Source organism: Zootermopsis nevadensis, unplaced genomic scaffold, assembly GCF_977971745.1.
Source record: "Zootermopsis nevadensis isolate Lab colony 2312 unplaced genomic scaffold, Znev_1.0 Znev_ptg000001l, whole genome shotgun sequence".
Taxonomy (NCBI): domain Eukaryota; kingdom Metazoa; phylum Arthropoda; class Insecta; order Blattodea; family Termopsidae; genus Zootermopsis; species Zootermopsis nevadensis.
The window spans coordinates 927922-954697 of NW_028259133.1; the positions used below are offsets into that span (position 1 = coordinate 927922).

Below are 26776 nucleotides of genomic sequence, written 5' to 3' on the forward strand. Positions count from 1 at the left end.
CTGGAGATTTGTGCTCTAACAGTGTATATTGAACTTCCAAAATAAACCTCAGAATTTGATACTTCAGGGTCCTCGAGAAACCCCCAGCTGGATTTAATGTACTAACTTAATCTCGTACAGCACGACTAAACTGCAGAGACATTAACTTTCTTCTAAATTTGAGTTGAATGTTGGAAATGCATTCCCAAATACTAACATTCTAATTAAACATGATTTTTGTTGCTGTTTAATCATTCTGCACGAATTTCTGACAGAGAACTTCGCCCAAACCTCTGAGTGTTATGCAGTTTCCTAAAAGATCACATCTGAATAAGGACATCCTTTTCTATTACATAGTCGAGGTTTGACTTAAAGGAATTATACCTGTCTGATATTATTACTGGTATTATTTAACTTATTACAACCGGGTGCTAAGAAGTTCATAACTTCGGCACTAGATGGGGGTGAATGGTTAGCTAACTAGCAAAAGACGCCTCTGGCTTTCTCAGGACTTCGCCCTTTGTCAGTTTTTTGGTTGGTCGGCCTGCATCACAGAAAATACTACCAGATGGCCACCATTCTCAAGGGCAATTAAATGTGTGATGGCTTTTCGGTTGTTGAAGTATGTAATGAATTATTTTCCTTTTCCTTTACATGTAAATGTTTGGTACAGATGGAAGTCACGAGTTTATTAACATGTAATTAAAAGTACTGCACGAGAGACTGAAATAACAACTTTTATGTATGCCCATTTTGTACACAAATATGTTTGACACTGAATGTTAAAAACGTTTTTTGACATTTTCGCGTGATATGGCTTGCCAGTGATATTGTTCAGTAGACAGCAGAGTGTTCCGTCTACATATGATATGCGAATGTTGCTATTTTGCATACAGCGTCGACCTACTTGAAGAGTTAATTAGAAAAGTATAAGGCATTGTAATGTTAGAATCACTTGTTACATACTGTATTACAAGACGGTGTCATGTACCTGTTTATGTTAATTGTGTTAGGCCAGTTTAGTGTGTGTGTTCTGCTAAACCTACATCAGGCAATGCACTAAACTGAGCCCTTTTGCTAAATATACAGCTTTGTGTTATGCAGAGCAGTTTGACAGAGATTTCATACTGCATATTTTTTGTTGTCCTGTGATAGAAAAGGCAGTTCCATTTACAATACTGTAAAAAGTAATGCAAGTATTTTCTTTCCAGGTTTGGAGTTAAAGTTGGTGTGGTTGGTGGTGTGGTTTATTATACTATAGATGAGGGTGTATGGAGGGATAGTACACATACAGCAGAACTTTATTCAACAATTTATACAAATTTAGCACCATATGTAAAGGAAGTGCCTGTTGAGGTAATGTTTACCTATAAAAGAAAGAGAATGTAGTTATTCATTATACTGTTATGCCCATGATGCTGGTATTTGCCTGTTTAAGTTTGTGTGTTCCTAAAAAAACAGAGTGCAGTCTTCTTTCATCTGTAATAAGGTCATATATGCCTTGTTCTGCAGAACCATGTTGAGTGGGTCATAATTCGTGTAATTTCTTCCCAAGGAAACATTTTTAGTCAGATGTAATAAATACATTCACTTAATAACATCAGTGGTAATGAGAAAAGTTAATGTTTTGATTAGGTCATGGACTTTCCTCCAATCTACTGCCCCCTGTCTTTCTTCTCAAGCATACACTGTGCCTGCAGTCCCATTATTTTATACTGACGTTAGCTTTGGCCGTGTTGTTTCTCTTTATGTCCTATCAAGTAAGTACAGAAAATTCAAAATGGTACCTGAAGGAGTTCAGAGTCACTTACTATATAAAACAAACTTCTTGGTTTTCAGGTACCAGAACTACCAAAGGTAGATGAAATCTCTTTCATGGCAAAGAATTACTGGAATAAAGGTGTAATAGCATCATTTATATTCCTGAGAAACCTTCCTAATAAGACAACCGAGTGGAGCAAACAAGGCTATGAATATGTTGCAAAGCAAATGGAACAGAGTCAGCTGAAAACACCTAATGCACTAAAGGGCCAGGAAATTCCAAAATAATTAAAGTAAATGTACTAGTAGTAGCAGCAGTGAAGCTCTAACTTATAATAGATAAGCTATTCTTACATAATGTTAATAGAAATAACCATATATGACTGACATTATTTTAATAAAATGAATTATGAATGTGACTTTGTGTACATGAATCTTGGTGCTATAGAAATTGGACAAATGAGAAAGGTAGATATACTAATCAAAATAAGAACCCACAAATAATGTGTTTTAGATAATATTCTGAGCTATGAAATTAACATTTATTGAACCCACTTTCCATCCAGAATTGTGTGTGCCTTTCTCATCTACTCATAGAACAGAATACATTGGCATGCTTGCTACATATCCATCCCATCTCATCCTCCTTGATTTGATCATCCTAATGGCATCTTAAACTATGGAGCTTCTCATTATACAGTTTTTTTTTTCCATTCTATCACATCATCCCCCCTTAGGTTCAAATATTTTCTTAAGAACCCTGTTCTTCCCTTAAGAGAGACCAGGTTTCATGTCCATACACAAGTTCAACTGGCAAATATTCCCAAATATCAAATATAATGAAATTTTCCTTAGTGGTTCTCAAGTTGTTTCATGGAGACAGGCAGATGGGCCAATAGTTAGGGAGAGGCTAATGGGTGGATTCTTGCACCTTTTTAGTTGTAAACATGCCTTAAATGGGAAAGAGCATTACAGTTTTATAACTAGTGGGAGAGTCCTATTGTATTTTCACAAAAATAATATTATCATTACTATTTATTCACTCACTCTATGGTACAGGAAATTATTTGAAAAACTAATTGTATACTCAGCTTGTCAAAGAATAGCCCACTTTCTTTATGGAAAACAAAAGCCCACCACTTGACTCTACCCTGAGCTAGTTGCATCCAGTTTTCTCCATCGATTGCTATCTCTGTAAGGTTCATCTCAATGTTATCCTCCCGCCTTTGCCTAGGTCTTCCCAGCCATCTCTTCCCTCCAGGCCTCCCAACCAATACCCTGTAAGCACCCGTCCTCTCCCCAATTTAATCACCCTAACAATATCTGGCGAGTAGTACAAACTGGGAAGTTTGTCATGCAATTTTCTCCATGATCCAGCTCCCTCCCCTTCAGATCCAAATATCCTCTTCAAAACATTGTTCTCAAAGACCTTCAATCAATGTTCCTCCCTCAAACACGTAAGTCATACTGTATAGGATGACTGGTTGCTGAATAAGAGCATGACAATTAAATAAACTTACTTTTATGTTACTCCAGAACTAGTTTCTCCATTGTTCATACAGCCTACAAATACACATACAGGATGCACAGCCATTATAAAAGATTTAGCTTATAGGTCCACACTCTGAACTCCCACACCCGAGCTGAGAACATGCAGTAAGACTGCAACAGAAAATTCCAGGAGTATACTTTTAAATTCAACTTGTACCTTGTAGATTTCATCTATGATATGACTACAAGGCAAAATATTTTGAAAGAATTTAGAATAACAAATTTCCAGCTGCACACACTGCAAAATATGAAGAAAATTGTTCTTAGCTTTGAAACCTGTCTGCATATGTCAGTGTACAGCACACAACAGCTGCTGTATGGCAGTGGTTGGATGAACTGCAACCGCTCTTAAGGTATAGATGCCACACTGCCTCAGGTCTCAAGACACATTAATACAAATCTGCACTGAAGTTCTGTGAATTTCTGGTGGTTCAAATATTATTATTATTATTATTATTTAGTGTTCTGTCCGACGACAGGTCCATATGAACAGGATCCTTCCATCCTTTTCTCGGACTGGGACCTGTTCATATACGTTCTTGGCAGATGATCCAGAAGTGGTTTGCCATTGCCTTCTTCTGTGTGTGAATGGAGTAATTGTTGGGATGCCACGGAGGAAAACTCCGTGTTGCCTAGACCACGGCGTTGCCCAACACAAGTTATATAGACAAACAAAAATTAGATGTTGCTCCATACTGATAAATTCTATCAACACACATGAAAGCCTTTTCAATCTTCAAATGTCTCTTGCTAAAAGAACATCCATGATACAGCAAAATACAGGAACAAAAGTTGTCAATTATTCTACATAACGCAGGGGACACTACCAAAGATACCTCCCACAGTTTAGTAGTGTGTACTAAAGGGCAAAGAAACTGACTGATTAAAATGTAGTACTGTAGGCAAATAAAGCATTTATCCTTACTAAATGCATTTGTACTTAGGGTTCTTCTTCTATGGCACAACAGCCTGAAATTGAACCTTGGCCTTCTCCCATGTGGGAGGTTTCTTTGTCTTTGAAACGTGCATTTATGAGTAGTGGGTGACAAGCCCACTGCCTCTGCACAATTTCTACTCAATCGTAATTTGTCTGCTCGAGTCATGCAGTAGTGGATCAGGAGAGACTTGGGTGAGAAATGGCCGCTGAATTTTGCTTATGAAACATCTCGTTCATGCTCGTAAGGTTCTTTTACATGCCATAAATCTACGACATGGGACCACCGGCTTTACTTCCCCTCTGAAAGAAGTTGTGCTACCGATTTTTATCACCCTTAAAAATCCATAGACCTCGGCTAGGTTTGAACCCAGAGAACCTTGGGTCCAGTGGTGAGCACGCTAACCACTATTCCACCGAGGGTGACTTACTTAGGGCTCACATTAGGATTTCCTTGAATTTGTGCACATTTAGTTAACTCCTCATGGAAAATTAAAACAGAACTTTCGCTTCTTAAATCTCAAGTGCAAATTTTACACATCTTTCTCAGGATAGTTCAATCTGTCACCAACATTCTAGTGCATGACAGGTATTTGTAATCTCATACATAATTCAGATATGCATCACTGTTGCCCATGTGCAGTGATTAAACTTATGGTAAATCAATGACTGTGCATTCTAATTAATCTTCATACCCAAGGACACAAAGAGAAATGTCTTGCTGTAGATTTCTTGGTACTTTCATAATAATAACATGGTGAGGTATGTAGCACACTTACCAGAAACAAGTTACGCATACAAAATGTTAGCTGTAAAACTACAGAGAGAAACAACTTAGGAAAACTAGGTACAGGTGGGAATGTAACGTTAACCACAGAATATAAAAACTTCATTGGGAGTGTGGGACAATGATGCTAAACATGTATACAAATCCTACATATTCATGCAGCATCAATTAGGAGAAAAGAGAGAGCAAATTCTCTTAATACTGGATTATGGGGTCTTACTGGAAGCATCTTGATGCATCGCAATGTGTCACTCCATTAATTCAGTTTTATGATACTGCTGCTTGTATTCTTTTCTTGACCATTGTTTATTTTTTCTTCTTTCAGATCAATTTGTGACCTACTTCCCAAACTATCCTTTAATTCATTTCCACTTTATCCTGTGCTTGCATATTTTTTTAGTTTTCCCAGAATTCTGAGGAAATCTTCAGGATTTACGCATGTTTCTTGAAGCCTCAAATCTACAAAACTAAATAAAATTGCACCTTTCTTCATGATCCAAAATCATTAAAAAAAAAAGCCTGAAATGATACAAAATTACATTCACTACTGTGACTACTGAGAAGGAATTGAAGATATTAAGATGGGGAGGAAGTCAACACAGTAAGTACACGAAAAGTCAGCAAACATGCAAATTCTTGAAAACTGACACTTCAGCATTCCAGGGTTAAAATAAATTTATTGAGATGGCTCAACAGGATCTAATTGCAGGCTTTTGTGACAACAGTAGAGAATCTTCAGGTTTTGTATAAGCAGGGAATTTATTGACCAACTGCCTACAAGCTCAAGAAAGACCCTGCAACATTATGGTGTCAGCCAGCGAATGGGGGATGCGTAAACGCAATACTGAAAATCTCATAGAAAACTTAACAATGTACACTCCTCAACTACACACATTCAAACACGACTTGCACTTTAGCTAGCTGGTGTATTTCACTGTGCACTGAGGACAATACAGAGTTTTCACATACGCACTGTTTGATCCAGTATTATAACTTCTAAACTAAAATTTGTAAAAATGAAGTTCATTGTGTCATAAATGCAACATCTGCTTTCTCATTCCAAGGTTATTAGATTATTAGACCAATCATCAACTAGACCAATGATGCCAATACAAGAACATAATGACATCAAAGTACACCAAAGAGTTTCTTTTTTTTTTTTTGGAACAACACAGTTTCATAAACTATCACAAACATTACAAACCAAATTATATTTAAATTTCATTTTTCTACTTGAAAGCTAAAAAAAACTAGAGTAGAAAGAGACAAATGTATCATACCTGCACATTCCTTGTAAGGACTGTCAAAATATGTCATAGCACATTATTATTTAAAATTTACTACTTGCATACTTCCATTCTTATGCACTAGACTGAACACTTATTAAGTAAAACAGTTATCCTGGAAATTCTCTTCAGAATAAATCCAGAAACCTCCAGTCTCTGTTTTATATTATGCTCACAATCTCCATTACTGTAAAAACTATATGAGAATAGTCGGTTACATATCCATAAAGATCTTTGCAGTACATCATATGTAGACACAAAATACAACAAAAATTTATGCGAAACAGAGGAGTATAAACTTTGTTCATAAAAAGAAAACATAATTTTTAATTTCCTTCAGAAACAACGAAAGTGATTTGTTCCTAATAATCCACAATGGCAGTCAATGGCCTCAAATGTTAATATTGAATTAATAGTATTTCATAACTACGACGACAGAATGCACTGCACTGCAAGGAATATCAGTGAATACATGCCTCATTTCTTTAGATCTGTGCAGTGCATCACATAATTTATCCTAATGCACTGCGTCCCAAGACAATAAAATAGTACAATATTTTTTCACCTGTGTTCTGGTCACCATAACTGTATTTAAAAAACTTCTAGATAAGTGTGTTACATATTAAAATAAAATTATTCATGTTGACTTGTTTTTAAGCAAAAAGATGTCCACTGCAAATCCCACTGTTCTGTAAACTTAAGAACCACAAACATGAATTCTGGGTATATCACTGTTCCCTATAATTCACTTTGGATTTGTTTTGGTCCTCTTGTGAAAACACTATTTCTCAAAAATTTCAAAATCAAACCTTTATGTCCCACCCATTTCCCCAAAAAGTGCTCCTCTCAACTTGGAACAGAATTATTGAAAATGGCAAACTAAACCAATATTTGAATTCCTTCCCTCCAGTGGTTATTGCATGTTTCTGCCTTTGTGACGGGTCCTGTTTTCATACCATCAACTTGTTTAGGAATGAGGTTCATATTTCAGAAAGTGACAAAGCTGCATTATTCTTTGCTTCAGTTATGCTTCTCCTTCTACTTCAACTGGAGTCTCTCCCACTATTGCCTTCTCAGCCTTCTTCTTTTTCTTCTTAGCTGACTTAGGATTGGCTGAAGTGTTAAGTAATGACTGTAACACACAATATATGCTATTAAAATTACATATATTTAGTTGTTTTATGTGATGAGCTGAAATGTTGACACAACAGTAAAATCTGACTGTATTCCCGCATGTCAAAACATCACACAAGTGGTAGAAAAATATGCATGCCCTCAGAAATGTTGTGATAGACTACGTACAAGCAAACACATGCGATGTATTGTGATGCAGGCCAGGAGTCTCATGGAAGGAAGGGAAATTGTTATTTTGTAAGGCTTTCCCAATCGCTTATATGAGCCGGGATAGCTCAGTCAGTATAGTGACTAGCTACGGGCTGGACGGCTGGGGTTCGATCCCCGACGGGGGCAGGATTTTTCCTCTAGCCTCTGCGTCCAGACCGGCTCTGGGGCCCACCCAGCCTCCTCTACAATGGGTACCGGGGGTCCTTTCCCGGGGGTAAAGCTGGCCAGGGCGTGATGCTGACCACTCACCCCTATCTAGTCCCGAGGTCAAGGAAGAGAGGAGCTATACCTCCACTCACCCCAAACGCCTACATGGCGTATAGTGGGACAAACTTTACTTTTACTTTTTTTTCCCAATTGCTTATACTGGCAACTGATTTTGTTACTTTTTTCTGATATACAGTACAGTATAATACCCAATAATTCACATAAATATAGAAGTTATTTCTTTGTCATTATTTTGTGTTATTTAGCTGCAATTGCATACAGGTCTATCAGATCCAGCATGCAAGTTAACATATAAGCAGAATATTAATTGGAGGCTTCATCCCTCAAAAAAAAACAAGAATCACATGAAATGGTCACAGCTGACATTCTTTTCTCAAATGTTAGAGAAGACTTATATTGATCATTTCCTATACATTTCTATGATTCTTTGCCCATATCTTGAGGAATCTGAGAAGCAGGACACTGTTCTTGAACAAGCTGTTGAGGAAGAGTTCTCAAGAAATGTTTTCTCAGCCCAATGCAGGTTCGACTTCTGTATTTGATAAGCACATTTACTGCAGCTGTGTTCAACATGGAATATGAGCAGATGCCACCAGTGAGTGTTCCTGTCATCATTGAAGCCCACTGCCTTTTGCACCGTCATAAAATGTGACTGCTTTGGGTCTGCATGTCACCAGAATAATAAAAATTGGAACCATGGTTTTTGAGACACTACCATATGTAATAGCTCAACACCCATTCAATCTCTAGCACAAACATCATTAGTGCTGAAATGTATCACGCAAGGCAGAAAGGCCAAAGCGAAGGTTTTTATCTCACTTCTGCTAGTAAATTTGTGTCTCCTTGTTTTGAATACATTTCTCTGAGTCTATAATATATTTGTTAGTGTGCTGAACCACATTTCTTCAGTGAATAAGTGCTTCCAGCAACGAAATGCATTTTTAGCACTATTCATGGAAGATGGATAGCTTTACTAAAGGAACAAGTCCAGTTGTCTTGGGACAGAATTATTTCCTCCATTTAGCATTTTTTAACTTTATCCAGATTTAAACTCTTCATCCTATCTGTTACTTCTTTTCAAATGCCTTCTTCAGTGTCTTGTTTCCTTCCCCTGCCTCCATCGAGTCCTCATCAACATCTGACGTGGGCTTGGTCAAAACCTGAAGTATCTCGTCAGTGTTGACAGGACCCATTTTCTCCATATTGCTTACAACTAAATTGGAAATATCTCAAAACAAACAAACAAACAAATTTCTTCAAATGTTCAACAATTATGTAAACAACATTTAAACTGTACATTCACAAAAGTGAACATGAAAATATTTAATAGGCACATTTGATGAATGCAAATAAAACTATTAAGGTTCACTTCTCTCAGGTACAATGCGCATACTTCCGGTATACATTAACAGCCGCCAGTGTGGCGCGCATTGTGCTGTAAATGAACACATCTGAACGGACAAGCCCTTTCCTCTAGTTAATAAAGTTTAACGTTACATTTCATGACTTCTTAGCGACACCTACCATAAAAACATCACCTCTCTTAAATCTCCACAATATGAAAACTAGTGACAATAAAAAAAGGAAATGAAATACAGATAAGAGAAAAACAGAATTTATGACAGAATCGGCATAAATTCAATTACTGTATTCAGCCTTCTGCCACGTACTACGTGCATTCCTCATGTAATAAAAAAATTGCAACTACAGTTTGCATCTTTGTGGTTTAATCACCATAAAGATATTCCTACATGCGGTCTAAAAGGACGAGAGTTACAAACCTTCAATTCTGGGTCACCGATGGTGTACTCTGACTGGCAGAGCTCTGGCTCAAATGGAAGGCCTGTTATCTTGTGCGGACCATTAGGCATCAATAAAACTGTAAATTTGAAATGAGCCACCAATTCACCTGAAAATACAACAAATATTCTGTCATATTTCACTTATTCTTATTTTACGGAGTACATACACACCAGCTTTGTAAAAGTATTTGTCAGCTACATCTTAAGGAATGTAAGACAGCAACGAGACTTCTCAAAAATAACTTGTTTCCAAAGAAATGTATTACTGCCCTTTAAACTATGCTTCTGCCTCGATATACTTATTCCATCTTATTTTCCAGTTATTGAAGACATACGAGGCTCGTCCACAAAGTAAGTTTCCCTGGGGCCGTTTACAGAAACAAAACACAATTTCATGGAAATATTTATTGCAACAGATACAGCAAGTGTCCAGCTATTTTTCAACATATTCGCCACCGGAATTGAGACATTTGTCATACCGTGGGACCAACTTTTGAAAACCTGTGTCGTAGAAGTCTGCCGCCTGGGATTGGAACCACTGTGTGACAACCATCTCCGCCTCTCTGTCATTCTCAAAACGCTGACGCTGACCGGACAGGAATTTCTTGAGGTGTAGGAAAAGATGGAAATCACTGGGAGCGAGGTCCGGGCTGTAGGGTGAATGATTAAACACCTCCCAGCTGAACTCCTGCAGGAGACTCGCTGTCCGTCGAGCCGTGTGCGGCCTAGCGTTATCACTGACCGCACTTCACAGTCGGCGGGAGCTGGAATAAGAACCTCCATCTTCAACAGCTGCAACGATGCTACTGTGAGAACGCGGGAAGTGCCGTTAGTGCATGCGCCATGTTACGTCATTGCTCTATCACAGTACGCACAGTCGCTTCGCGCAATATAAGGTTTGCTAGCTGTGGGACGAGTGGGAAACTTACTTTGTGGACGCGCCTCGTAAGAATCATTTTCACATTACACACTGTAGTAGTTGGAACAATGTTATTTTTGTTTAAATTTACAGACACAGAAAGAACTATCAGATAATGTTTACTTAACCATCAGCTTTGTCCAACACGCCCCACATCATACATTGTCGTCTGACACTCAGAATGCTGACAACGCAGCTAACATAGATATAAGTTTCATGACTATTTTTTAAGATACATAACATACTATAAGGATGTGCAGTGGATTGATCTGGATCATAACAGGTGAGTTTTAGTGTTGGTGATATTGAACCCTTGGATTCTATCAGCTGAAGTTTAAAAATTTAGAAAACTACATCTTAAAAACTAAAATCAAGTACCATAACATGAATAAGCAACTGAGTAACCTACGACATACAGTGCATACATTTTGTAACCTAACCTGTATTAAGATTATCATACTCAAGCAACATACCAGATTTCTCATAAAGTACTTGGAAAGGTTCGATTAATTTGTGATTCACACATTCCACAACCGCCATTTTGGCCTTCTTTGCATCCTCAAAGCTTCGAAGATTGAAAGGCATGGAACCATGTTTGTGTGTTACTTCACTGTAGAACATTCGAGAAGCCTTCAGTTTCAACTGGTATGCCTCATCAGTTTTCTTGTAGATGGTCACCCGAGTATCTAGTTCACGACCCTGCAATAGGAATTCAATAGTATGCATTGTGTGTGTGTGTGTGGGGGGTTAGAGGCACGTCAGCTTCTATGGCTATTTGTGCCCATATACACTTGGGGGGGGGGGGGGCAGAAAAGCATCGATGACATCACAGAAACCGGTATGGTTGACTTGCACACATGTGCAGGACATCAAACTATGATCAAAGGTAACTTTTTTTTTATATTTATTTGTAGTGTTCTGTCTGGCGACAGGTCCATATGAACAGGATCCTTCCATCCTTTTCTCGGACTGGGACCTGTTCATATACGTTCTTGGCAGATGATCCAGAAGTGGTTGGCCATTGCCTTCTTCTGTGTGTGAATGGAGTAATTGTTGGGATGCCACGGAGGAAAACTCCGTGTTGCCTAGACCACGGCCTTGCCCAACACAAGTTATAAATTCGGGCACCGCCGGGAATCGAACCCGAGACCCCAGGATTACAAGGCCAGCGTTCTAACCGCTAGACCACCTCATCTTATTATTTATTTAGTGTTCTGTCTGACGACAGGTCCATATGAACAGGATCCTTCCATCCTTTTCTCAGACTGGGACCTGTTCATATACGTTCTTGGCAGATGATCCAGAAGTGGTTTGCCATTGCCTTCTTCTGTGTGTGAATGGAGTAATTGTTGGGATGCCACAGAGGAAAACTCGTGTTGCCTAGACCACGGCCTTGCCCAACACAAGTTATAAATTCGGGCACCGCCGGGAATCGAACCCGAGACCCCAGGATTACAGGGCCAGCGTTCTAACCGCTATACCACCGTGGCAGGTTCAAAGGTAACTAACCACCAGGAAGTAACAGCAAGAATAAACATACAGAGAACTAGAGAGTGGGCTTCAAAATAAAACCTCATTACAGAATATTTAATAATGACCACAAACATTTATTTCCACAGTCAAAGAAATAAAACAAAACTTACCACTCCTTCGCCTGTGCTAACAAGAACATCCATAGCATAAACCTCATGTGTTGCAAATTCAAATTTCTCATGCTCTTTCTTCTGAGCATCATTTGGGTTCTGAATTATCGTCTTCTCGCCATCAATCTTAAACTGTTTCAACTGGTGGCTCAGCATCCCTTCGATAGGCTTGCATTTGTAAGCCTCACATACTTTTTGTACTGCATCCGTCACTGCGTATGTCTGGAAATCAAATGATTCACGACTTAAAACTGTTTTGACACTCCAGAAAAAGTAATTTAAAAACATATTTCAGTGAACAACAGCCATACCTCTTTACATCTTATGTATAGGTTCTTCATGTAAAGTGGCTATTATGGTCTGATGTTAACCAAAATCAGCATTTGTTGACAGATGTTAGTGAAACTTCTCAATATCAAATTTCATCAAAATAAATCGTGTGGCTGTTCTTGAACTGAAACATGGAGACGGACAGACATAACTGCCCTTTGCACAAAGAATGCATAATATGATTTTAATAGCAAACAACAGATAACTAAATGTTTTTTTTTACATTCATTTGGACACCATCAGTTTCCTGTACATATAGTACAAGCCCAAAATATATACAGAAGATCACGCTACGAATTTGAGGCACTGTGTTCTATGTACGGAACTATTCATACATGATGAGAGACCACTCTGAAATTACGTATAACACAGCTTTGCAAGAGAATACCTTTAATAGTGTGTAACAACCTGAGGTCTGCAGATCATCAAATATTTATGAACACTTACCATATGACTAACAGTGTTCAAATAGTACAGTCAAACCCTGATACAGTGTCCCGGTATGTAATTACAATGAGAATATCCCTGTAAAATGTCACCCCACATGCAGCCATCCACCAACACTTGTGGCAAATGTACTGTTAAGCATTATAATCAAGTCTGACAGAGTGTCGTGCCACTTTCTTTCCACTGGCGCCACAGAAAACTTTGTGGAATACTTACTTGTAAAAACACTGTACACCAACAATTCTACATTAACCCTTCAGCGTGGAGTGCCGAACATCGCTCGTCATGACGTATTCATCCCATGGCGTGGAGTGCCGAGCACTGCTCGCATAATGCGCGCTAAGACTTCTCCTTCTTCGTAGCGACTGTCCTTGTATTTTATGTATTCTGGATCCAATACCCGTGTAGAGAAAAAAACTGGCTATCGATTGATATATAACATGACTCTGACAGATCGATTTTACCAGTGTTTTTCGACTTTGAAATATAGATCGATTTTTGTACTCAACTTCATTCAGCCTCTGCTTTGTGGCTCTCTCTAGGGAAGACGAATGGAGTAATATAGTTAAGGTTAGGACGGCTGTGTAGGACACATTCCAAGCTTTCTAACGGTATATGATGTCAACGACCTTAGACAATGAATTCTCTGTTCTTACCCTTGGTATGAACAGACTTCTATAGTACATATCTGCCGTCAGTCAGCCGTGAATATGGCTTCGAGTAGCAGGCGTTTTTGTCTCCTCAAGACATTGCTAGAATTGTCGACAAACCCCAAATTTAGCGTGTTCGATTCAGATGATGAATCAAGTGTAATCGATGATTTACCTGTGCGTGAATTTCTTACATGTGACGAAAATGAATACAATGACGGTGAACAAAGTGGGAGCAGTTTACCGAGTGTGGCACGTCCTACTGCTTTTACATGGGAGAACATGGACAACTATGTAGGGCAAAGAGAACAATTTGTCGGCAATTGTAGCATAGTGTGTTGTGAACATTTTGTTCAAAGTTTCATTAAAATTCATCAATTATTAGGGAAGTTATGCCCATATAAGTAAAATGTTGCACTTTCAGCTCAAAATTAAATCCCCAAGCAGAAACTCCTCCCACAGCACAGTATAGACTTCGGATTTAAATGCTCCCACGCTGAAGGGTTAATAAATAAAACCTACTTCAGTAAGAAACCACTTCTTGCAGAGCTGCGTTGTTAATTGGGGATGGCAAATGGGATAAATGGTTACATTACAAATTCAGGCATTTACAGTGAATGTACTGAACAGGGACAGTCCTTTGTTTAAAAATGAAAACATTATAGACAATATACTCTGTGCAGTAACAGGCAAAAATCCAAGAATAGTTACAGAATTATCCCATTTTTTGCTGTTTCACACGGCTGGTGGACTCTTCCAAAATGAATGTGTTTTCTGCACTTCTCTTTGCGCAAATAACTCGCATTATGTGAATGCATTTAAGTTTGAATACAATCACCATGTTCGCAACAGAGTAAGAAACTTAAGTACAAATAGATACAGGTGTATATAATCACAATCAATTGCATTTGTGTGCCTACAAAGAACAATATGCTGGCGCAACCAGCAAAATACTGCCAACTATTTCAATCATTTACGGACTAAACCCATCCAAAAGTCAGTGCTGTATTGGAGATATTCTCAGTCAGAAAGTGAGATGAGAGAACAAAGGTTGAAAAAATGTGAAGACCATGAGGATGCATAACTTATTAGGAGGGAAAGTGAATGACAAAAATGCAATAGCAACTGATGAAACTGATAAGGAACAAAAATAAATACTTGGTAACCATGTGGCATGACAAATTCTGTACACAAATCTCATCATAAATGAGATTATAGTAACCAACGTTTCAGAGGTCATACTGCCTCCGTCATCAGGGCGATGAATATACCAGACTACACGGCGCAACAACCCAGAAGACGGAAATCTTCATACTCATCGCCCTGATGACGGAGGCAGTATGACCTCCGAAACGTTGGTTAACATCGACCAGACTACACGGCGCAACAACCCAGAAGACAGAAATCTTCATACTCTGATGACGGAGGCAGTATGACCTCTGAAACGTTGGTTAACATCGACTATACTACACAGCGCAACAACCCAGAAGACGGAAATCTTCATACTCATCGCCCTGATGACGGAGGCAGTATGACCTCTGAAACGTTGGTTAACATCGACCATACTACACAGCGCAACAACCCAGAAGACGGAAATCTTCATACTCATCGCCCTGATGATGGAGGCAGTATGACCTCCGAAACGTTGGTTAACATCGACCAGACTACACAGCGCAACAACCCAGAAGACGGAAATCTTCATACTCATCACCCTGATGACGGAGGCAGTATGACCTCTGAAACGTTGGTTAACATCGACCATACTACACAGCACAACAACCCAGAAGACAGAAATCTTCATACTCATCGCCCTGATGATGGAGGCAGTATGACCTCCGAAACGTTGGTTAACATCGACCAGACTACACAGCGCAACAACCCAGAAGACGGAAATCTTCATACTCATCGCCCTGATGATGGAGGCAGTATGACCTCTGAAACGTTGGTTAACATCGACCATACTACACAGCGCAACAACCCAGAAGACGGAAATCTTCATACTCATCGCCCTGATGATGGAGGCAGTATGACCTCCGAAACGTTGGTTAACATCGACCAGACTACACAGCGCAACAACCCAGAAGACGGAAATCTTCATACTCATCGCCCTGATGATGGAGGCAGTATGACCTCCGAAACGTTGGTTAACATCGACCAGACTACACAGCGCAACAACCCAGAAGACGGAAATCTTCATACTCATCGCCCTGATGATGGAGGCAGTATGACCTCTGAAACGTTGGTTAACATCGACCAGACTACACAGCGCAACAACCCAGAAGACGGAAATCTTCATACTCATCGCCCTGATGATGGAGGCAGTATGACCTCTGAAACGTTGGTTAACATCGACCAGACTACACAGCGCAACAACCCAGAAGACGGAAATCTTCATACTCATCGCCCTGATGATGGAGGCAGTATGACCTCTGAAACGTTGGTTAACATCGACCAGACTACACAGCGCAACAACCCAGAAGACGGAAATCTTCATACTCATCGCCCTGATGATGGAGGCAGTATGACCTCTGAAACGTTGGTTAACATCGACCAGACTACACAGCGCAACAACCCAGAAGACGGAAATCTTCATACTCATCGCCCTGATGATGGAGGCAGTATGACCTCCGAAACGTTGGTTAACATCGACCAGACTACACAGCGCAACAACCCAGAAGACGGAAATCTTCATACTCATCGCCCTGATGATGGAGGCAGTATGACCTCCGAAACGTTGGTTAACATCGACCAGACTACACAGCGCAACAACCCAGAAGACAGAAATCTTCATACTCATCGCCCTGATGATGGAGGCAGTATGACCTCCGAAACGTTGGTTAACATCGACCAGACTACACAGCGCAACAACCCAGAAGACGGAAATCTTCATACTCATCGCCCTGATGATGGAGGCAGTATGACCTCTGAAACGTTGGTTAACATCGACCATACTACACAGCGCAACAACCCAGAAGACGGAAATCTTCATACTCATCGCCCTGATGACGAAGGCAGTATGACCTCTGAAACGTTGGTTAACATCGACCATACTACACAGCGCAACAACCCAGAAGACGGAAATCTTCATACTCATCGCCCTGATGACGAAGGCAGTATGACCTCTGAAACGTTGGTTAACATCGACCATACTACACAGCACAACAACCCAGAAGAAATGTTCATACTCACCGCTGTGAGAACCTCAAGTCTTACACGAGATTATAGTAAGCAAGGGTCATAATACTGCAAAAGTTGTTAAATTCAGAAACATACTCCACAATTCTTACCTTGAAGATCCTAACTACAGTATTTTGCACATCACATGGCATTTTAATACATTCATAAAAACAAATACACCAAACACGAAAGAAAATAAATTTAATGCCAGCCTCACTTGAAAGCAAATACTGGCGGTGGACAAAGTGTGGCACACTGCTGTGGTTCAAATGTCATTTTAATTGAACTCATCTCCATGCTGTAGGTGATTTCTTGTGTGTTCATTTCAGAGTTAAGAAATGTTTGCTTATATCACCACATGCACGGAGAACAACCAATTTTTTTTTCATAAAATTTTGTTGCAATTTCTTTGAACGTAGCAGCTGCAAGTTTCAAGGCAAGTAAAGTGTCACCAGACATGGTAAATCAATTTAGTGATGCTGCATTTCTGAAATAGGTACAGCTGTGTGTTCCAAAACCTTTTCGAGGTATGCAGGATAAGGAGATCTTGCAATGTGCCACAAACCTGCTCAGCAGTTGGCACACACTGACAGACGTAATGAACAAAAATGTCCACGATTAGGCACAAATGATCTGAGATTTGAGTTTCCCTCAATGGTGAGAATGTTGAATGTAATCTATTGGGCAGTGTACCTAAGTAAGGCAGCCTCAAGGGGGGCAAAGACCTGCATGAGCAGAAAATGGATTTCCAAAATCCTGATAGGCTAGGCATTGGATAGAATATCAGGGGGGAGTGAAGGAGCTTCAGGAACAGGAAATACAGGGACCTAGGCCCCACTGGGGCAAGCACCATGGGGGAGGGCCTTGGGTGGTAAGGATCCAGATGTTAAATAAAAAATCCTGAAGATGGCTGCTTTTAGGTTATAATGCCATGTAGTCTGGTAGAAGTTTACCAACATTTTACAGGTACTTGCTGTCTCTATCATCAGGGCAATGATAACCCTGTTGATGGAGGCAGCAAGCACCACCTTGGCAAGAAAGGCATTATAACCCAGAAGACAGCCTCTTCATACTTGCCACCATAAGAACCTCAAATCCTACAATCATCATCTATGGTGCTTTGGCCAATTTTTGGGCAAAGACCTCCCCAATTAGGAGGATTCTTGGTCTTCTGAAGTGTGCATTTGTGAGTAGTGAGTGACCAGTCCACTGACTGCACAATTTCTACTCAATCCAGATTTGACTGCTAGAGCCATCTAGCAGTAAATCAGGAGACTTGGGTGAGAAATGGCCACTGAATTTTGCTTATGAAACATGTTGTATCATGCTCGTAAGATTCTTTTATATGCCGTAAATCTTCGATATGGGACCTCCAGCTTTACTTCCCCTCCGAAGAAAGTTGTGCTAAGTACTTTTATCACCCTTAAAAATTCATCGACCTCGGCCAGGATTGAACCCGCGAACCTTGGGTCTAGTGGCGAGCACACTAACCACTAGCCCACCAAGAAAACATCATGTTTAGGACTATGCATGGAGGCAGAGGCCTAGTCCTATGGGTGGCAAAGCCGCTTGGGGAGTAGTCCTGGTCCCCTTGAGGCCTCGATGATCTAACATAACATGGCAGAGGGAAAGAGGTGTCTGACCTGGCGAAGGCAAGGCCAAGGAATAACAAGCTGAGCAAGAATAAAAGAAACAATGAAATTAAGAATAATTACAGTAACAACAGGATTAACTATAAAGAAAAAGGTTGCCAATTTTGTGCAAGAATAAACCCCACTCATGCAGGCTGCCTACCTCCTAGCAAAAGAACAACATATACAGGAAAACACACTGTCCCTTGTGTTCTTGCCCCTGCTAGTGCGTGAAGAACACCTAAACATTAATTAGACTGATTAAATAATAAATCATGACAGCTCTAGTAGAAACAACAGGCATATAGGTAAAATACAATATTAGAATCAAGTGCATGCCTCTGTTCATATACTTCAAGCATACTCACCTCATTTTCTGGCTTCAAGAGCCGTAGGGCTGCCTGTGAGGCATAGTGAGCCGCAAGTACAACATCCGCACGCCTACCAGTCACCTTAGCTTCGCTTGTGGCCCCAAGAACTATGGTATGAGCCACTACTGCTATGAAGCCATCCACATGTGCGCCCAGGTCCCTGTTTGGTACGTTATACAAGAACAAAAGATTTCTTCATATGTAATCAAGATCAAGTAAATTCACACATGCTATTATCTGCAACTCTGTTATACGAGGTGCGATCGGAAAGTTTCAAGACTGTGTCAATAGCGGGCGAACCGGATGTAGTACGAGCTTCTGCCGCTAGGGGGTGCGGCCTACATTCATAGCGAATCAGTGTGCCAGCCGGCATCATCGAATTAGCATTTGTTTCTTAGTTACGGGCGTTTTGGTAGTGCATTACACCGACCCTCCTGTGATTTCGGAATGGCGTGTGCATCAAATTTTGCCAAAGACTCGCCAAAACGGCTACGGAAACCTACGAAATGCTAAAGCAAGCATTTGGGGAGTCCGCAATGGGTCGTGCACAAACTTTTGTGTGGCATTCACGTTTTAAAAATGGCTGAACCTCTGTCGATGATGATGAGCGTTCTGGACGACCATCTTCGAGCAAAACGCCCGAAAATGTTACGAAGATGGCAGGCCATTCACGAAGATCGACGTCATACCATCAACGACTTGTGCGACATTGTTGGGATAGGCTATGGGACCTGTCAGCTGATTCTAAAGGAATAACTCCACATGCGACGCATCATGACAACGCGCCAGCGCACACTGCCCTCAAAGTTCGGCAGTTTTTGGCCTCAAACACCATGGCCGTCATCCTGCACCCTCCTTATTCGCCGTGTGACTTCTTCCTCTTCCCAAAGATGAAAATTCAGCTAAAGGGAAGGAGATTTGAGACGATAGAAGAGATTCAGGCAGAATCGCAGATGGAGCTTGACAGGCTGACAAAGAAAGATTTCCAGGGATGCTTCCAGGCTTGGCAGCGGCGCTGGGATCGTTGTGTTCACTCCCAGGGGAACTACTTCGAGGGTGATGGATGAATTTAATACCTGAGATAAGTGTACGGGTTTTTATAGGCACAGTCTAGAAACTTTCCGATCGCACCTCGTATATGGTAGAACTACGAGGGTCGCTCATTAAGTAATGCCCCACATTTTTTTCCTCAGAACATATTTATTCAAGATGGCTCAAATTTAGTGACAATATAAATCAATGTTTCCTTTACACATACTATTTTTCCACATAGTCCCCATCAACTTGTACGGCTTTACGCCATCGTGGAACAAGTGCGTGCATGCCTTGCCGGTACCAGCTCTTGTCCTGTGCACGTAGCCATGTCCTCACTGCTTGAATCACGCTCTCGTCATCTTCAAATCTTGTTCCGCGGATAGCATCTTTGAGTGGCCCAAAGAGATGAAAGTCGGAGGGTGGATGGGGCAGCACCGTCCAACCCAATTTGGTGATTTCTTCCCGGGTTCTCAGACTTGTGTGAGGGCGTGCATTGTCGTGCAGGAGCAAAATTTCTGCTGGATGCTTGTGAGGCCGAACTCGTCGAAAACGCTTCTTGAGGGTTTTCAGGGTCCTGATGTACGCGTCTGAATTGATGGTCGCACCTCTTGGCATCACATTCACAAGAATGACCCCATCACTGTCCCAAAAGACAGTCATCATGACTTTTCCGGCGGAGGGAGTTGTCTTGAATTTCTTCTTTCTCGGTGATTGAGGATGATGCCACTCCATTGACTGCCTTTTTGTCTCTGGCTCGAAGTGGTGTATCCAGGTTTCGTCACCTGTAATGATCCGGGACAGAAAGACCTCTCCCTCAGCATCAAAACGCTCCAACAATTCAGAAGAAATCGTTTTCCTTTGAATCCTGTGGTCTGCTGTGAGACTTCGTGGAACCCATCTTGCGCACACCTTCGAATATGCGAGAGCCTGGATAATTGCAATCACACTTCCATTGCTGACTGAAAGCTGTTGGGCCAATTGTCGAGTTGTGATGCGCCGATCCTCACGAATAATGGCATCCGCGCGGTTCAACATGTCTGGAGTGGTGGCTGTGGCAGGACGCCCAGAGCGCGGCAGATCACGGAGCTCGGTTTCTTCACTTCCTGAAGCTTTAACTCTCTTAGCCCAGCGACCAACGGTGCTCCTATCGACTGCACAGCTTCCATACACAGCACACAAACGTTTATGAATGTTCACCACCGTTTCTTTTTCAGCAACAAGGAATTCAATTACAGCTCGTTGCTTGTAACGAGAGTCGTTCACAGACGCCATTTTAACAGTTCACTACAGCTCCGCTATCGGTTGGAATCATTTGAAACTCCGTACACGAACGCGGGAAACATCAAATCTCAAGCATGTAAAAGTACACTTTTCTATCTTCATTATTGGCTGAGAAAAAAAATGTGGGGCATTACTTAATGAGCGACCCTCGTATATGAAGAAAAGTGTAATTTCCTAGTCTCTGCTTGGAATTCTGAAATTCCTAACATTGATAGATGAATTACAAATGCATTAACTGTGGTCAGTTCAAGGAATTTATAATTTAATACACAGAGAATTTCATTCTTAGACCTCCAGAATACTGACTGATGATATTTGGACCATCCACCAATGTACAAGCAAGAATGATTGTATATTAAGGAGATTGTAAATCATCACTCATTTATGATTTTGTTTACCATATAAACTTAATCAGCTGTGAGCAGTTCCTGTACTTCTGCCAAATCTGGTGAAATACACTACGTTTAATGTACATCTTGTAAATTTTGTTATATTAGACGTTCTTTAAAATGCATGTTTTAGATTTGTGCAATAAGTGACAAGTAACAGTTCACTGATGACCAAAAATTTGGTGTTGAAAGGCTGATATGGAACCCATCACAGTGAGACTTCCTGGCACCAAAATTTATTCTCATGCAAAAAAAAGTAGGAGTACAGTTTTAAGTGAGAACTGGAGAATGGGAGGGAAAGCAGGAAAAAAAAAAAGGATACATGACAAAGTGCCTATGCAGGTTACAAGGTAGTGTCACAGAAATGATATCAGTTTATATAAAACATGCCTAATTTTTAACTCATATCTGTGCCAATGATACACAAACTTAAAAATCTGCATCTATAATAAATGTTACATGAAAGGTCTCTTACACTTTAACCACATCCTCATCCTTCAGTGTGTAGTCTGCCTCACTGGGAACTGGTGAGAAGTGACAAATACAATTGTTCACTGATACACATGTTGGGAATGCAATTCCTAAAAAAAAGGCAATAACTTACTTTGTAAAAAATTTCATGACAATACACAAAAATTCCCAGTACATTTTAAAGGCTATAAGATATCCTTCAAGCTAGAAAAATGCTGTCTTATTATGCACACGACACAGATACAAGAGTCAAATAAATGGGTATCTTACCTTTCTTCAATTCCTTTTCTTTCTTAAAGACCTTAGAAGTCTCTTCCGTCAATAAACTATCACCAAATTCGCATATTTCACGCACTGAGGCACCAACAACGCATTTATCAATTACTTGCTTCAGAACTCCTGAAAACAGAACAATTCATACAATGAGTAAACTATCTTCCTGAGAGTCCCAATGCACTGCAAGATATAAAATCTGTTATCCATGAAGCTAGGAATTATGTGCCTGTATTATATGATGTTAATTCGTAATTACTAAAGTAATTTTACTTCACCAATTTGACCAGCAAATCGAAATGTTCACCAACTTGCCCGCACACATGGCACAAACCATTATAACACAAGGCATTCCACCCATATGGGCCGTAACTAAAACATTCGTCCATAAGCCCCGTGATCCCTACGAACGGTAGTTTTTAATTAATGTGAACTTTCGTAATAAACACTTACGGTTAACTATGTCACCAGCCATTTTATACTTGGTGACAACCAAGTCTTCAGCAATAGTTTTCTCCCATTCTTCCTTGTCCGCCATCTCTTCGTCTCTCTGTATGGTCACGTGACATCACAGAAGCGTAAGTCCGAAATATAATGGCCGCATGGAACCCAATTAGAAGGTGTACGTTATGACGTACAATGTAAACAAAAATTAAAAGATTTTGTCGGATGAAATTTAAAATATTTATAGTCCCATCATATTTATATGTTACTATTTGTTAAAAGTATTTATCAATATAAGAGCACATATGATCTCCTTTGTATCAAATTTGACTCAACTATTCAAGTCCACGAACCTTACGCATTAAAAACCGTTAAACTGGAAAATATTTATGATTAATTTTTTTAGTACCAACTTTACAGGGAGGCCAAAGCCGACCCCGGGCTGTAGCGCCGAGGAAAAAGAAGTAACAACTTTACAGCTTCTTGGTTTTCCTTATTCGTCATTTTTCACATGGTCTGTTCACTGCCCATTTACCAGAACACGTTTTACGGTCCAATATCACTCCTACTCCATAGGAGAATTTACCTGAATCAAAAAGTTACGGTGGAACCACGGTTCCGGAGAATTTTACGTAAATACGTCTATACGGTAAGGAGCTCTAGTACGTCAAAAAATCTCAGCCATCACAAAACATGTAAGCAATAATGGTAATGACGCTTTCTTGTGTAATTACTTTTGCGGTAATACTGTAGTTAACTGTAAATTAGTCATGAATATGTTAAGATTTTCATGTTATCAATGGGTCGAAAAGCGAAGATGGTCTGCTTCTTGCTTCAACATCTGGGACCTTGTTTCGGCTTCTGAATCATACTACTGCAACGCAGTTTTTAGGAGTAGGGTAGAAGTATCAAGGCTTTAAAAAATAAATAAATAGGCGCTGGGAGGCGAGCGCGCTACATAGGACTAGTTCCGTTTCGCAGCTGCCCTGAGGATGAGAGCAGAGATGGCTCTCGAAACATTGGCGGAAGAAATGGTTCAGTCACCTGACGCGGCTTGTTACCAGAGAGTCTTTCATCAACTTCTGTCGCCGCGAAAGCTTCACTTTATAAACCATTTTAATATTATTCTCCCATCTATGTTTACATGTTCTGAGTGACCGCTTTCTTTTAAACTTTCTTACCAAATTCTGAGTGCATTTCTCATCTCCCTATAAGTACTACAAGATGCAACTTGGAAAATACGCACAATATAAGAACAACGCCAGGACCAAAGTTGTCTAATTTGGCAGTTAGATGACAGAACAAAGGTCGCAACCTAAAAAAAAATTGTCCTGGGTTTGAGTCCTGAAAGTTTCTGTAGCTCAGAACCTGAGCAATATTAGTGTCATCATCATCATCAACTACTACAAGGACTGGGCCTATTGACCCATTTCGGGACAGTTGCTCAAGGCAATTTGTATAGTGTGTTTGAGTAGTGACTGACAAGCCCACTGCCTCTGTACAATTTCTGCTCAATCCTGATTTGTCTGCTACAGCCATGAGTGAGAAACATGGCCACTGAATTTTTCATACTTATTTTCTCCTTGTAATTTATTTTGAATTTTATTAATTTGAGAAACATAAAATTGTTTTCAGTTCATTGTTAATAATGCAAATTAGACCATCCAGTTAATCTGGAATTTAAACACACAACAGCCACTTAAATACTTTGGTATTAAAATTTATGTGTTAAAAAAGATGCATCCATTTACAAATACTGAAAACTAAATACTGTAATTTGTTACAGCAGTTAAAGTTTCATTATGATTCATCAAAGATTTATATTATACCATGAAAAATGAACAGAAAATATTGACCTTCAATTCCAAAGTCACTTCTTTATGTTTTATTATTAGTGTGAAACTACCAAGTCTTGAACATACAATTATATATAATGCATGTTTCGCAATTATATGTATTATGCATCTCTCTCTCTCTCTCTGATGGAATTATTTGATGCATTTTTTGTGTTTCAAAGAAACATGTCATAACCTGTACAGCAATAATTACAAGTCACTTGGCTGCAAGAGATCTTGCCAGTGAACACTGTGACTGATGTATGAATATGTTGCCAGCCTTGCACACTGTTAACGCACTAAATTATTGTGTAAAAACAAATCTGTATCAGATACACAGATTATATGTGTCTGTTCTATATGTCAAAATATAAATAAGACAATGTAACTTTTTGGAATATCTATAGTTGTTTCGCAATTTTAAACTTGTTATAGGACTGCTTTCTTTACACCATCTTGTTATCAGATGTCAGTTTTTTATAATGAATATGATTATACACCATTAATATCAATCTTCCTTTACATATCACATACTTCACTGATAACACAGCAGAAGTAACATATGTAACAACTAGATTACATGACTTTCTATTCAAAGTACTTCATCAGTTGCTTAAGAAATGTAATTACACGTAATTTGGGGTTTTAACGACATTACACAACACTCACAATGCAGGTGCATACTAAACATTCACAAAGGTCACAAATTAACAACGGCTTAACAGAAAGTATCAGAACAAGCACTAGTCGAAGGCAAATTACAAAGAGGATGTTTATTATAAATGTAAGCCATTTCTTATTTACATATCGTCTGACTGCCAGCTTTGGAGATGAGTACAACAGATTTACAGGGGAAGAGGGCTCAGTAGACTGTCTGACGGTGCACGCGGTGACGGTGATCCACTGTACAGTTATCCGTGAAAAACGTATACTTATACATTGAAAAAACAAATGACTAATGCATGTGAACATACTACAGTTTAAGTATTCTAATTATACAAACAGGTTATTGTCATCCTACTTTATTTTTTCGTCTTTGCTTCTTAAAATATTTTCTAAATATAATTACAGTGGATTGTGTTGGAATAGAAAAACAAATATAATATATTATTTACCGTTACTTATAATACTTAATTTATAAAAGCATATAAATAACCTTTTGAAAGAGCGAGTGTTGAATGTTTTAGGAGACAGTATGACTTGTTTCATTCATTTGCATAAGTTTAATTCTGGAAGTTTCTCTACGAGACTTTACGCAGAACAGTAATATTGGCACCCCAATGGGAAGGGTTTATGTTTTCCTATCAACACAGTTCATTTCTTAAAGAAAAAAGACGAGTTAAATATTTGTATCGTGGTAAAATGCTTGGTAACTGGACACCAGTTACAAATATGGCATATGTACATGAAATTGCGGGATTTCCTTCGCTCAGATTATATTAAACTAGAGCTTCTATGCAGACATCATTATTTCCTTGGACTAGTAAACAAATAAATATTTTTAATTTCACAGAGGTAAATAACACTTCCTAAAGTTAACCCTCTTAAACCTGGAAGATGGCTGTCTTCTGGGTTGTAGTGCCCTGTAGTCTGGTTACCAACATTTCAGTGGTTCTTGCTGCCTCCATCATCAGGGTGATCAAGTCACTTTCATCACTCACTACCAGATGACAGTCATCATCAGACACACTGTCATCAAAACCTCAAACCCTACAATTAAACCTGATATCAATATAATACATACCTAACTTCTGAAAGGACACAATTGTACAAAACTAACATATTCTGGAATTCTAATAGGTTCCCATGAAGAATTTATGTATTTAATTATACACAAATAATTACATATAACAACTATGAGTACAGAAACATTCAATTTACATAGGCAATGTAATATGCATGCTTGTATTGCATGGATATTTGGTTTTATTAGGGGGATGTGTGTTCTGCCTCTGAAGACCTCAAAAATGTAGGCCCACCTGAAACGTCTATTAACGTGAAAAGCAATACATGCTTTCATAACTTACTATGTATCACATTATACATATTAAAAAATTATGCAAAAATACCAAGTCCATGAAAAACAGCATACTAGTTTATGTTGTTACAAAGTATACAAAACACTGGCAATAAAATCCATAAAAGTTGCATAATGCAATATACAGTTAAAAATTACTTATAAATAATTAATCTGACTTTTTTTAAGCT

At 39.4% G+C, this 26776-nt stretch overlaps 2 protein-coding genes across 2 annotated transcripts; one reads left to right on the plus strand and one right to left on the minus strand.

Moving 5' to 3' along the window:
* Positions 1–446: 446 nt before the first annotated feature.
* QIL1 (MICOS complex subunit MIC13 homolog QIL1) lies at positions 447–2159 on the plus strand. The gene is made up of 3 exons (XM_022084864.2): positions 447–601; positions 1191–1335; positions 1819–2159. The coding sequence occupies exons 1-3, from the start codon at positions 582–584 to the stop codon at positions 2026–2028; spliced, it is 375 nt and encodes a 124-aa protein (XP_021940556.1). The 5' UTR covers positions 447–581; the 3' UTR covers positions 2029–2159.
* A 3587-nt stretch (positions 2160–5746) lies between these two features.
* Positions 5747–22899, minus strand: LOC110840088 (proliferation-associated protein 2G4). Its single transcript, XM_022084876.2, has 8 exons — positions 22743–22899; positions 22287–22415; positions 22021–22126; positions 18838–19000; positions 12235–12456; positions 11065–11290; positions 9652–9779; positions 5747–7430 (listed from the first exon to the last, which is right to left on the minus strand). Exons 1-8 carry the CDS (start codon positions 22825–22827, stop codon positions 7323–7325), a joined length of 1167 nt encoding a protein of 388 aa, XP_021940568.1. The 5' UTR covers positions 22828–22899; the 3' UTR covers positions 5747–7322.
* Between the last annotated feature and the right edge of the window lie 3877 nt (positions 22900–26776).